At 41.9% G+C, this 12144-nt stretch overlaps 1 protein-coding gene across 4 annotated transcripts in view; it reads left to right on the top strand.

Annotated features, from left to right (window-relative positions):
• Stau2 (staufen double-stranded RNA binding protein 2) overlaps positions 1 to 10936 on the top strand; it is a 266184-nt gene extending 255248 nt beyond the window's left edge. For all 4 annotated transcript variants that reach the window (XM_042665978.1, XM_042665969.1, XM_042665994.1 and 1 more), the window contains 2 exons: positions 7765 to 7853; positions 9875 to 10936. In XM_042665978.1, coding sequence (XP_042521912.1) covers positions 7765 to 7853; positions 9875 to 9968 — 183 coding nt within the window. In that variant the 3' untranslated portion in view covers positions 9969 to 10936. The remainder of the gene's footprint in view (positions 1 to 7764; positions 7854 to 9874) is intronic.
• The last annotated feature ends 1208 nt before the right edge of the window (positions 10937 to 12144 follow it).

Raw genomic sequence — 12144 nt, 5'->3', positions numbered from 1 at the left:
GAGAAGCCAATCTATCTCCTTCCATGGAATTCTTTAATCAGTATAAACGTCGGTTCTTGGAAAAGAGTGGGTGATGAATTGAGGGTCACTGTGGGAAGAGAGCCCTGAGCCCACGGAGGAGCTCATGGCAAGCACAGAAAGAAACAGCTTTGAGAGTGCTCTGTTAGTATAATTGGAGTTCCGGGACAAAGGCCCAACTCAGGGGTTCAACATGTGAGGTCCAGCCACTTACCCCAACGCACCCGAGAAAGAGATTGGGTAGCAATGAGGGATGGAAAGAGATGGTTTACTATTTGGCATGGACAGCCTATGGAAAGAGGCAATGTCAATACTTCAACCCATCTTTATGATGCAAGATGTGAGCAGTAGGTTTAAACAGAGGATGAACTGGTGTAGAAGAGAGGTGCACATAATTAAACAGAGCCAGGCAAAGTGTGGTCTGATTGATCATTATCTCTAGGGATTCAGAGAAGTTAGCACTCATCACTCAAGGGAAGCAATCAGATTCCCATGAGATGATTACTCCTGCTCCAAGATACAACCTTAGGATTACAGGCATTGTCCTTACTTGGGGGGTGATCTGTCTCCTGAAGTTCTGGGGCTCTTTTTTACTGAAGCAAGTTCTGGTTCCTCCTCATAAAGATGTTATAATCAGCCCTCTCTTTCCCGCACCCATGGTACTTGCAGGGGAAAGAGATTCAGAGTGAAAGAGGCAGATGTAAAAATGGTTTCAGTTAATTCATGGATCCAGATAAGGAGTCAGTGCTTTTTAGCAAAAGCTGTTTCTGTGTACCTATTACATTATGGCCTATAAGAGGATGCACCTAGTCAGCAGCTCCTTACTAAAGGCCTCTGCCTTCCTAGGCAGCCCGTGGCTGTCTCTACATCAGAGGACTCTCAAACCCTTTGCTCATGTGTTCCCCTGTAGCTAATTCACCTCTGCAGGCCCAGGCCTCTTCTCACTGCTGTGTCCTGCATCCCACAGCCTGGCAAAACCCCAGCTCCTTTCTTTCCCTCCTGCTGGCAAACACAGGAAAGTAGGAAATGAAAGTCTTTAGGAAAAAAAAAATGTAAAGAGATGTTAAGAAATGGAGAATCAAGTCAACTCATCTGTGGTCATTCAGTAACTCCAACTGACAAAATAATGACTGTAATCATTTGGTGTTAACCAAAATTGCAAGTGTTACAGAAGTGCTGAGTGAAGCCATGGAGGCCAACCCAGGCCCTGAGAAGGGGCTGTGTGACCCTACAAGATAATAATGAATGTCTTGTCTGGAAAGTGGTGGGAATTCAAGTAATTCTTGTGGAAGTGTTGAATAGAGTGAGCATGGAAGGAGCCCAGGGGTGATTTTGGATTAACTGTATCACAAGAAGCCACACTGATTTGGGCTGGCTGAAAGTGATCATGTGTGAGGAGAATAAAGTAATATGACCAACAGTGTAGTTCAAGTTCAAATCTTTGCCACTTTCTAGCTGTGTGATCTTAAGTAGGTTATGGCATGCTCTGGGCCTCTGTGACAACACCTGAGGCCATGCAGGTAAAGGGCCGGGTCCCATGACTGTGGCAGAATGATGTGCATCAAATGGTAGCTCTTGTTGTTTACAGAGGTGAATTGGAACGAAGTCCTTTCATAGTTGCAAGCTATTGTCTTCAGGATTATCACTACAATGTGGGTTGAGTGACCTCATCAGATAGATCAAGGCATGTTACTTGGAACCTGTAAGCATACCTTTGGAGGGAAGCAGTCACGCAAGAATTCCAAAAGTCCGTTCAAGGCATGGAGAGAGAGAGACAGAGAGACAGAGACACAGAGACAGAGACACAGAGACAGAGAGAGAGAGAGAGAGACAGAGACAGAGACAGAGAGACAGAGACAGAGAGACAGAGACAGAGAGACAGAGACACAGACACAGAGACAGAGAGAGACAGAGACAGAGACACAGAGACAGAGAGAGAGAGAAAGAGAGAAAGGGAGAGAGAGAGCGCGCACACTGCCATTCCTGCCTGCAGGACATTCTTTGGCTAACGATAGTCAATTAGACAGTATACCAAGGATCTGAATGACATGATGATAAAATCATCCAGGAGGTTTTGCAAGAGCTAAAACCCTGGACCTCCTCCCTAAGAGCTGGCCTTCAGCTCTTCTGTGCATCCTTTCCTGTGGAAGAGAGCAGGCTCAGCGCTCAGAGATGCAGGTCTTTTAATTACTGGTATTCAGACCACACTAGAAACCAAGGGTTCCCACCACAGTGAATAGAAATGGCCTACAATGAGCTTATGTTATTTTTTTTAAGTTTTTAAAATGTTGGAACTGGGGTTGTAGCACTGGGCTAGCATGCCTAAGGCTCTGGATTTGAGTCCTAGTGCTGCCAAAAATAAAAATAAAAAAAGTAGAAAATTTTGGCTTGGGTTGTGTGTTGAACTTGGTGGGAATAAAGCTGAACCAAGAAGTCCTGGAGTTTTCAATCGCATCATTCAGCAGAGGCACACTGACTATTTAAATTTCCTGGCACCCAATGGATGTTCAGTAGTCCATTTGTGAAGAAATTGACCCTAAAAGTGGCATTTGTTCCAATAACGGATCACAGCTTCACGGATCAGAAGAAAATAGCTGATCACTTGCTTTAAAACTGTTGAATCTCCAAAGTATTGTGAGTTCATTAGCCCATGTCATGAAGTTGGAGATATTTAGGAAGAAGGTCAGCATGGATTGGTTTGGGGGCCTAAACCAAGTGAATATACCTGGCATTTTGCACCCCATATCCACAGGGGAAGTGGGGTGACTGGGCCTAGTCCAACGGAACAAGACCATATGAGGGCACACACCCACAGGACTGTTCTTAACATAGTCAACCTGAGCACTCAGGACCCAACCAGATCTAAATGAGAGGGGTGGAGACGGTTATTCAATTCAGGGTCTTTATGGGGATAAATTTCATTTCTTTTGACTTTTTATTGCGATAAAGGTGATGTACCAAAGGGTTACAGTTACATAAGTCAGGTAATAAGTGCCTTTCTTTTTTTTTTTTTTTAATTTAATTTTATTTTATTTGAGAACATACTGTACAGAGGGGTTACAATTACATGGACAGGATAATGCATACATTTCTTACCAAGCATTGCAGCCTCCTCCTTTGTTTACCCTTCACCTCCCTTCCCAGCCTCCCCCCTCCCCCCCACCCAATCATACTCCCCCTCCCCCCACACACACCGACATTGTAAAACTGGTTTTGACATGACATTTTGTACTTCTCGTTGCAACAGGTCCACCTGAATCCTTAAACGACTTGTTTGTCCCTGTCTCCTCCACATGTTATACTGACATCAAATATAGTGAAAGCGGGGGTTACACTGTGGGGGAGGGACATACAAAGCAACAAAGAAATAATCTTATAAATGCGTTAGAAACACATGCATGAAAGAAACAAAAACATTAAAATACATATTTGAGGGTTCATTTTCCTAACATCACATTATCTGACCTTTTCCGCTTGACTCATACCTATACTCGATATTGCAAATAAGGGAAACCATGGGACCTATGTTTCTTTGGGCCTGGCTTACTTCACTTAATATAATTTTTTCCAAGCCTTTCCATTTCCTAACAAATGGGGAAATGTCATTCTTTCTGATGGAGGCATAGAATTCCATTGTGTATATATACCACATTTTCTTGATCCATTCATCTACTGAGAGGCATCTGGGTTGGTTCCATATTTTAGCTATGGTAAATAATGCTGCAATAAACATAGTTGTGCTGGTAGCTTTAGTGTGGTCTTTTTTGTAAACATTAGGGTAAATGCCCAAAAGTGGGATTGCTGGGTCATAGGGGAGTTCTATGTGAAGTCTTTTGAGGAACCTCCATACTGCTTTCCAAAGTGGTTGAACAAGTTTACATTCCCACCAACAATGAAGTAAGGTTCCTTTCTGTCCACATCCCCTCCAGCATCTGTTGTTGTTAGAGTTCTTGATTTTTGCTGTTCTAACTGGAGTGAGGTGATATCTCAATGTTGTTTTGATTTGCATTTCTTTTATGGCTAGGGATGTTGAACATTTCTTAATGTGTCTATTGGCCATCCTTCTTTCTTCTTCAGAGAAGCTTCTCTTTAAGTCTTTCGCCCACTTATTTATTGGGCAGTTGTTTCTTTGAGGATTTGTTGTTGGGTGGTTTAATTTTTTGAGTTCCAAGTATATTTTAGATATGAGACCCTTGTCCGTTGTATGGCTAGTAAAGATCTTCTCCCAATCTGTGGGCTTTCTATTGATCTTGCTGGCTATGTCATTTGCCCTGCAGAAGCTCTGCAACCTTATGCAATCCCATTTGTCCAACCTTTCTTTGATTTGTTGTGTTTCCGGGTCTCTATTCAGAAAATTTCGGCCTGAGCCAAGGAGACCTAGGGTTTCTCCTATTCCATCCTGTAATGTTTTCAGAGTGTCTGCTTTGAGTTCAAGGTCCTTGATCCATTTGGAGTTGATTCTGGTGCAGGGTGATATATAAGGATCTAGCTTTAGTTTTCTACATGTAGTTAACCAATTTTGCCAGCACCATTTACTGAAGAGGCTGTCTTTCTTCCATTCTATTGTTTTAGCTCCCTTATCGAAGATTAGATGGCTATAGGTCTGTAGGTTCATTTCTGGGTTTTCAATTCTATTCCATTGGTCCTGAGGTCTGTTCTTATGCCAATACTAAGCTGTTTTGATTACTATGGCTTTATAGTAGAGTTTGAAATTTGGTATTGATATTCCTCCAGCAGTGTTCTTTCCATTGAGGAGCGTTTTTGCTATTCGGGGTCTTTTATTGTTCCATATGAATTTTTGGATTGCCTCTTCTATTTCCTTGAAGAATGAGGTTGGAATTTTGATAGGTATTGCGTTGAATTTGTAGATAGCCTTAGGAAGTATTGGCATTTTCACGATGTTAATCTTTCCAATCCAGGAGCATGGGAGGTTTTGCCATTTTTTAAGTTCTGTGTTGATTTCCTTTTTCAAGATTTTAAAGTTTTCATCATAGAGGTCCTTCACTTCTTTTGCCTTTCTTTTTTGACTATATCACCTCCTCCCTAGCTCTCTTCCAGTTTTTCAAAACTTCACTATAGCAAAGTCTAATGAATAAGATTAATTAGCAGAATGAACAAATTAAAAAAATGACAACCCTGGTTTGCTTATCTGACCTATAAGTGGTTTGGAAAGGTAAATTCCAGAAGCACAAAAGAAACTCCCCTCTTCCAACTGATGGTGGTAGGGACATAGCCTCTCCCAGGGAAAGCCAAGATCATGATCTAAAAAAAAATAAAATGAGCGCCATGTGCCAGGTACAGTGGCGCAAGCCTGGAATCCTAGCTACTTGGGAGGTAGAGATCTTGAGGAGTGCAGCTACAGACCAGCCTGGCATGAAAAACTCAACCAATATTTGGCATTTGTTATCCCAGCAACAAAAGGAATCACAAACAGGAGTGTCAGTGCAGTCTGACCCAGGAAGAAGTGAGCCTTTATCTTGAAAATAACCAATGCAAAAAAAAAAAAAAAAGGCTGGCAGAGTGATTCATGTAGCAGAATGTGTGCTTAGCATGCGTGAAGCCTTTAATTCAGACCTCAATACCCCCCCCCCACAAATTAGCATCATCTTTGGCTGAGAAATTAATTTCTAAGGATTTATCATACAGGAACACCTCAATAATTTCATTAGCAGATTGCTTGATATAGGGCTAATAACACTTTAAAACAAACTGGCTTAAGTGTCCAGCAGTATGGACTCAGCTGAATACAGAAGGGCATGTAAAGCCCAGGGTACTGTACTGCCATAAAAGTGATGCTCCTGAAATGTTTGAGGAAGAAAAGAAGGAAGGAAGGAGGGAGGGAGGGAGGGAGGGAGGGAGGGAGGGAGGGAGGAAGGAGAAGAATCTTAAATGCAGGTTGTAAGTGAAAGGCTGTATAGTATATCCTTCCAACTATACGACATTCTGGAAAAGATGAAACTATTGCAGCAGCAGAAGGCCACTGTCTACCAGGTATTTGGTGGGAAGGTAGAAGAGATAAACAGAACTCAAGAATTTTTATTGCCTTGATTTTTTTTTTTTTTTGGGTCCGGTTGTGGGGCCTGAACTCTGGGCCTGGGCGCTGTCCCTGAGCTCTTCAGCTCAAGGCTAGCGCTCTACCACTTGAGCCACAGCACCACTTCCGGCTTTTTTCTTTTTGCTTATATGGTGCTGAGGAATCGAACCCAGGGCCTCAGGCTTGCAAGGCAAGCGCTCTACCACTGAGCCACCTTCCCAGCCCCTTGCCTTGATTTTTTATTATTGTTGTTGTTGTTGCTATTAATATTGGTACTGGAGTTTGAACTCAGGGCCTTGAATTTGTAAGACAGACTTTTTTGCTTTAGTTATTTTTTCAGATAGGGTCTTGTTCTTCTGTCAAGAGCTGGCCACAGACTTTGATCTTTCTACCACCATGCGCCACCATATCCAGCCAGATCACTTCATTTTTAAAGCAGCAAAACTACTCTACATAGTACTGTAATATAGGAGTCTACATATCATTGTGTATTTATTACCTCTATAGACTATAAAACACAAACAGGAATCCGAATGTGGATTTTAATATACCAGTATTTGCTAATCAGTTTCAACAAATATACTATATGCAAGCTATAATAGTAATAGGAGTGACTTTGTTTAGTCTCCATAGCATATTACCTGCTAATTTCCTTATAAACCTAAAACTGCAAAACTAATGCAATGAAACAATAATAAAGCTTATTAAGTGAAAAGCAACCCCTCAAATATATTCTGCATAAAGTATAAGAAATCATACACCTACTCAGCTACTCCAAAGGGGGTCCCTGGAAGATAAAAGTTGGGGAAACTGCAAGAACACTTTTTTTTAAGGCAGCTGAGAATAGCCAGATGCCCACAGTGTGAACCAGCAGGACTCACCAGATTCAGACACCCCTGACTGCTGACACCTAGCTCAGACTCAACAAAGCCCTTCTAATGGGGTTCAGGAGGTGGGGCAGCGGATGGGGAAAAAGGAACCAAATTCTTATTCAAAGAAATAACAATTTGGACCAAGCACAAGAGTGTCAACAAGCTATGTAGATCTTATCAGCCGTGCATTTTTTGGTGCCTCCCAGCTACCCAGCCAGGCTCCACCAGCCTGTCAACACCTCTGCATCCCACGCCTCCTGGCCTATCAACACCTTGGGAGGCTCTGCCATGGCCAGGCCTGTCTCCTCAGGGCCTCAAGGACCCTGGATTCTCTTTCCTTCTCTTAGGATGCCATCAGACCTAGCACTTACTATGCATGCCTACCTCCTGCCCATTTTTCCACTAATATTTTGGGTCTTGCCTGGGACTCAATGTCCATAAAACTGAATAATACCTTTATGCTAACTGTGGAAAGTACTCAGGTGGAAACATTGGATGTGTTTGCATCTGAAGAAAGAGAATGTATAGCTTCAGCCATGTGAGGAAAAATTATACAAAGTCACTGACAAAGTATTTTCAGTTATACAAAGTGCCTCTCTATGTTGTAGGTGAAACATGATTTTTCAAAAGTATAAATAAAGGGAAGGTGTAATAAAACCATTGGAGATTCTTTTCCCAACCCCCTCGCCACAAAATGATGCCTCTTTATGTCTTGCTAACAGATGCAAAAAGCATTGGTTCAAACTAATGAAACGGATAGTCTTCCTATTTCGGCTTTCTTTAATAATCACCAGTTCATTATAGAGACAGCAAATGACTCTGTTTTCTTTCCTTTTTTAGGCAGCTTTAAGTGCCTTGAAGCAGTTTTCTGAACAAGGACTGGATCCAGTTGAAGGAGCAGTGAATATTGAGAAAGGTTCTCTTGAAAAGTGAGTAAATCTTTTATTAGTACCTTTCAATTTTTATAATTTTGTAACTGTTCAAAAAATGAGACAGAGGGCTGACATGTAGCTCAGTGGCAAAGCGCTTGCCTAGCAAGGGCAACGTCCTGGGTTTGATCCCCAGTACCAAAAAAGAAAAGACAAAAAAAAATACAGTTAAAAAAAAGAGACAGAGATAATTATTTCTTTCACCTGTTTTTTAGTTTTGCAATCAGATTTAGATTTTATTTATATAATTTTAAAAATACTCTTTAAAAATGCCCGCGGCTCCTGCCCGTAATCCTAGCAACTCAGGAGGCTGAGATCTGAGGATTGCCATTCAAAGCCAATCTGGGTAGGAAAGTCTGTGAGACTCTTATCTGCAATAAACCATCAGAAAACTGGAAGTGGCGCTGTGGCTCAAGTGGTAGAGCGCTCTCCTTGAGCTGAAAAGCTGAGGGACAGCGCCTAGGCCCAGAGTTCAAGCCCCATGACTGACAAAACAAAAACAAACAAACACAGATATTCTGCTCCTATAGTTAAATGAGCAGAAAAAAACAAATTAACAGTATGGGAAGGGATGGGAAGGGGAAACAACGAGGAGGCAACAATGCTTGATAAGAAATGTACTTGTTATCTTGCCCATGTAATTGTAACTCCTCTGTACGGTATTCTTACAATAAAAAAAAATACAAAAATAATGAACAAACCACCTAGACAACAAAACAGTAAAACAAAGCGTAACCCAATTAACAAAAGAGTTTCAATTCAACATGTCAGTTTCAGCACAATATGCATCTTTACCCATTCACCCCTTCCATCATTCTCTTCATTTCTCCCAAACCCGTCCATCAAGTTACCTGTTCCCATTTTCACATACGTGCATTGAATATCGTGACTGTTTTCACCCACACTTCCTCTCTTCCTTTGTCTGTTCTCCTCCCCTTGACCTTCACCTTTTGGTAACACAGAGGCATAGATAATTATAAGGCAATCATAACGAAATCTCACAAAATTATTAAATGTAGATAAATGAGGAACAATAACTATGGTCCTACTCATCTCCATCACCTATGAATTGATTATTTTAATGACTTTGCTGGAAATATTTATGAGTTTTATTGACTTGCAGATTTGCAAAGCATACAAAAGATTGCTTTTTTCCACTTTGGTCTGTTGAGCATTCTCTGGTCAACCCATGTCTGAGGTAAAAAAAAAAAAAAAAAAAGTTATCTATGTTCCTTCTAAGTTGTGGGAACAACTGAGAGAAAAGGAAGCGATGGAGAGGGGAGAGGAGGTGTCCCTCCTGCCCCCCATCTGCATTTGGCTTTTCACATTGCTGTGTGTGTAAAACACAAGCTCAGATTGCCACAGAAGTGGGCTTCCCAAAGGCTGCAAAGGCAGAAACACAACCATCACAATCATTTATCACATCTAGCCCAGAGAGGTTTTTTTGAGATTTGAACATAAGGTCCTATCTAAGAGACTAAATTTTGTCCACATACCCAATTTATATACTAAAGAAATGGAAAGCATATTATATTTACATAGTAGAATCCAAGTGTTTTCAAAGCAATAATAATAGCAGTGGGATCTCAGAACACACAGAGAAGATAACATTTTTAGAATTAAAAAAAAAAACAGGAAGAGTCAGACATACTATTCCTATAGTTACACGAGCAGATAAAACAAATTAACAAACCATCTAGAACACAAAACAAAACAAAACAAATAGTAACCCAGCATTTGGTCATTAATATTTTAAAGGTAAGAACGTGAGAAGAACACATTTGGTAAACAGACATGGCATTTTAAGTTGTCTATGGATTGGCAACCATTTATAAGCTAATTTAATCAAAACCATTTCCACATGATCTCATCAGCCGACTATCTGAACATAAATATTGTTGTTTCACTTTAAAATGTCATTTTTGTGGTGACCTTTGAATCCGGTGTGCCATCTGCTAATAAACATGTCTGAAGATGTACAACCCCAGACCTCAGCTCTTGTTAATGTATTAATCTTTCAGACAAGCCAAGCATCTGAGAGAGAAAGCGGATGATAACCAGGCGAACTCGGGCTCCACTGCCCAAGACTGCAAGAAATCAAAGCCGGCCATCTAGCAGCTCCCAGAACCCACGCTGCCACCGCATCCTTATAAACCTGTCAGCACGCATGGGGGTGTCTGTGTTCAAGGAAATGAGTGACTATTACCATTATTCGAGTCTCATGTGAAGACAACACTATTCTAACACAAGAGATAATATACATGGTACTGTTTATTCAACTGGGGGAAAATAAAACTTAGAGCATTTCCTTTGGAACTTGAGATCAGATCATAACTCATTTGCCCAGAGGCAGCAGAAATCTGATCTTGCTACTGGAGCTTACAATAACAATTAATGAAAAGTGTTAGAAACAGAGCTAAAGCTTGAAAAAAATGATTAATCAAGAAGTTGGGTTTGGTTCTGTTGTTATGATTGTTTTGTCGTGGCGCTTGTGTTCGGTTATATTCTCTCTTATTTGAGATAATGCTTGACGATTCGAAAATTAACCAATGATGTGCTGTGGAATGTGATGGTTGCCGTGTTCCCGTAGAGTCGCACCATTCTCTTTTTATGCAGGTATTTGTAATTGTCCTATAGCCACATCAACTACTATAAGCTGCACTACTCAGAGATGTATGCAAACAAATATGAATCAGGTCAGTTATTTGATTTTAAAAAATGAATACTAGGATTAAAAAAAAATACTCCAGGATTAAAAGAAAAAGAAAACCAAGCTGTTGTGGGTTTTGAATTCCATGATGCCATTACCCTCTGGAGGGAGGAGGGGCGTCTTGCCCCTGTGTACCCTTTTCTGGATTCCACTCTCTGTCCCCACCCCCATCTCTGTGTTGTGGCCACTTACTGCTTGAATCGAGTGTCTTTGTTAACTGCCTCTGGGATCAGGACAGTGAGTAGGGTCGAGACAAATACTGTACATGTCGGGGAAGGGAAATCCTACTGGAGAAGTTTTCAGCCAGCCACGCTCTGGACCAGCATGTTGGAATCCAGTGTGGAGAAAATGCAGTAAAAGAAGCAAAACTCAATTGGTTGCTGTGTGAAGTGTTGTTCTTGCTTTTTCCATCGTTCACTCTCCTCTCCTAAGTGTCACCTCAGTGAAACCCATCTGGAAGGCCCCACCTGGCCTTGTCACCCTGCTCTCATCCTGCCTGATGGTTGTATCTGTGAAACTGCATATCCGCCTCCTGGGTGACTTGGGGCTGACGAGGACTGGGCAGCTAACGTCATCTCATTGTTCAGGCTTTCTCCTTATGGATTTGCACATGTTGTGCAATGAGAAAACACTATAGGGTCTAACTGCTCGATGCAACCTGACAATGGGAATATAATTATGTAAGATTTCACAAGCAAAACCACCACAAATCATGATCTGGCTGACTCACACACGATGGGAGAATAAACAAACAGCACCATAAGGAAATAACTGCAGGGTTGTTGTTAATGACTCCCATGTGGGCAAGTCCGGCAGCATGGGGAGGGCTGGGTGCCCTTGGAGGAAATAGGTTTTGTTACATAAAGTTGGGTTCTTGTGAAAAAGAACAGCACGTTGTAAAGTTGGGATTCACAAAGGGAAACTGCTTTTGAAATGTAGTTCTGCTGCCTAACCCAAGGTCACAGAGGGCCCTAAATCATTCCTTAGGAGGAGGCAGGCCCTTTCTTCTGATAGACCCCGGCCACCTGACACTTCCACCCACCGACGAGGTGGGGTGCCCCCCCCCACCCTCAGGAGTGGCTCTTGAGTTTATCAGGCACAATCAACCATCACTACTCTCTGGCCAGCAGGTCTGTGGGAGAGTGATGAGCTCAGGACACAGGCAGAGCTAACCAGTTCTCAGCACCCAAGGATCCAAAGCATTTAACTACAACCATGACACACAGTCCCTCTCAGAGCCGAGAGATCACTGAACTCACATAGAACCTAACTTTAGTACCACACTCCTTTTCTTTTTTCCCTTTTCTTTTTTGTATTTATACTGGGCCTTGAATTCAGGGCCTGGATGCTGCTCTTTAGCTTTATTCAAGGGTCGTACTCAATCACTTGAACCACAGTCTACTTCTGGCTTTTTGCAGGTAAACTAGAGGTAAGAGTCTCATGGACTATCCTGCCCAGACTGGAAGATGAATCCTTAGATCTCAGCCTCCTGAGCAGCTAGGATTAGGGGGGCAGGGTGGAGGGCCCAACTGGGGTTACATTGTTTCCTGAACACTTTATGCCCTACCTTCTGGAAGGGCC

Source organism: Dipodomys spectabilis, unplaced genomic scaffold (assembly GCF_019054845.1).
Source record: "Dipodomys spectabilis isolate Male_0828 unplaced genomic scaffold, ASM1905484v1 ptg000015l, whole genome shotgun sequence".
In the NCBI taxonomy this organism is placed as follows: Eukaryota; Metazoa; Chordata; class Mammalia; order Rodentia; family Heteromyidae; genus Dipodomys; species Dipodomys spectabilis.
Note: the sequence above shows the minus strand (reverse complement) of the source record. Positions and strands in the feature narration are given on the sequence as shown.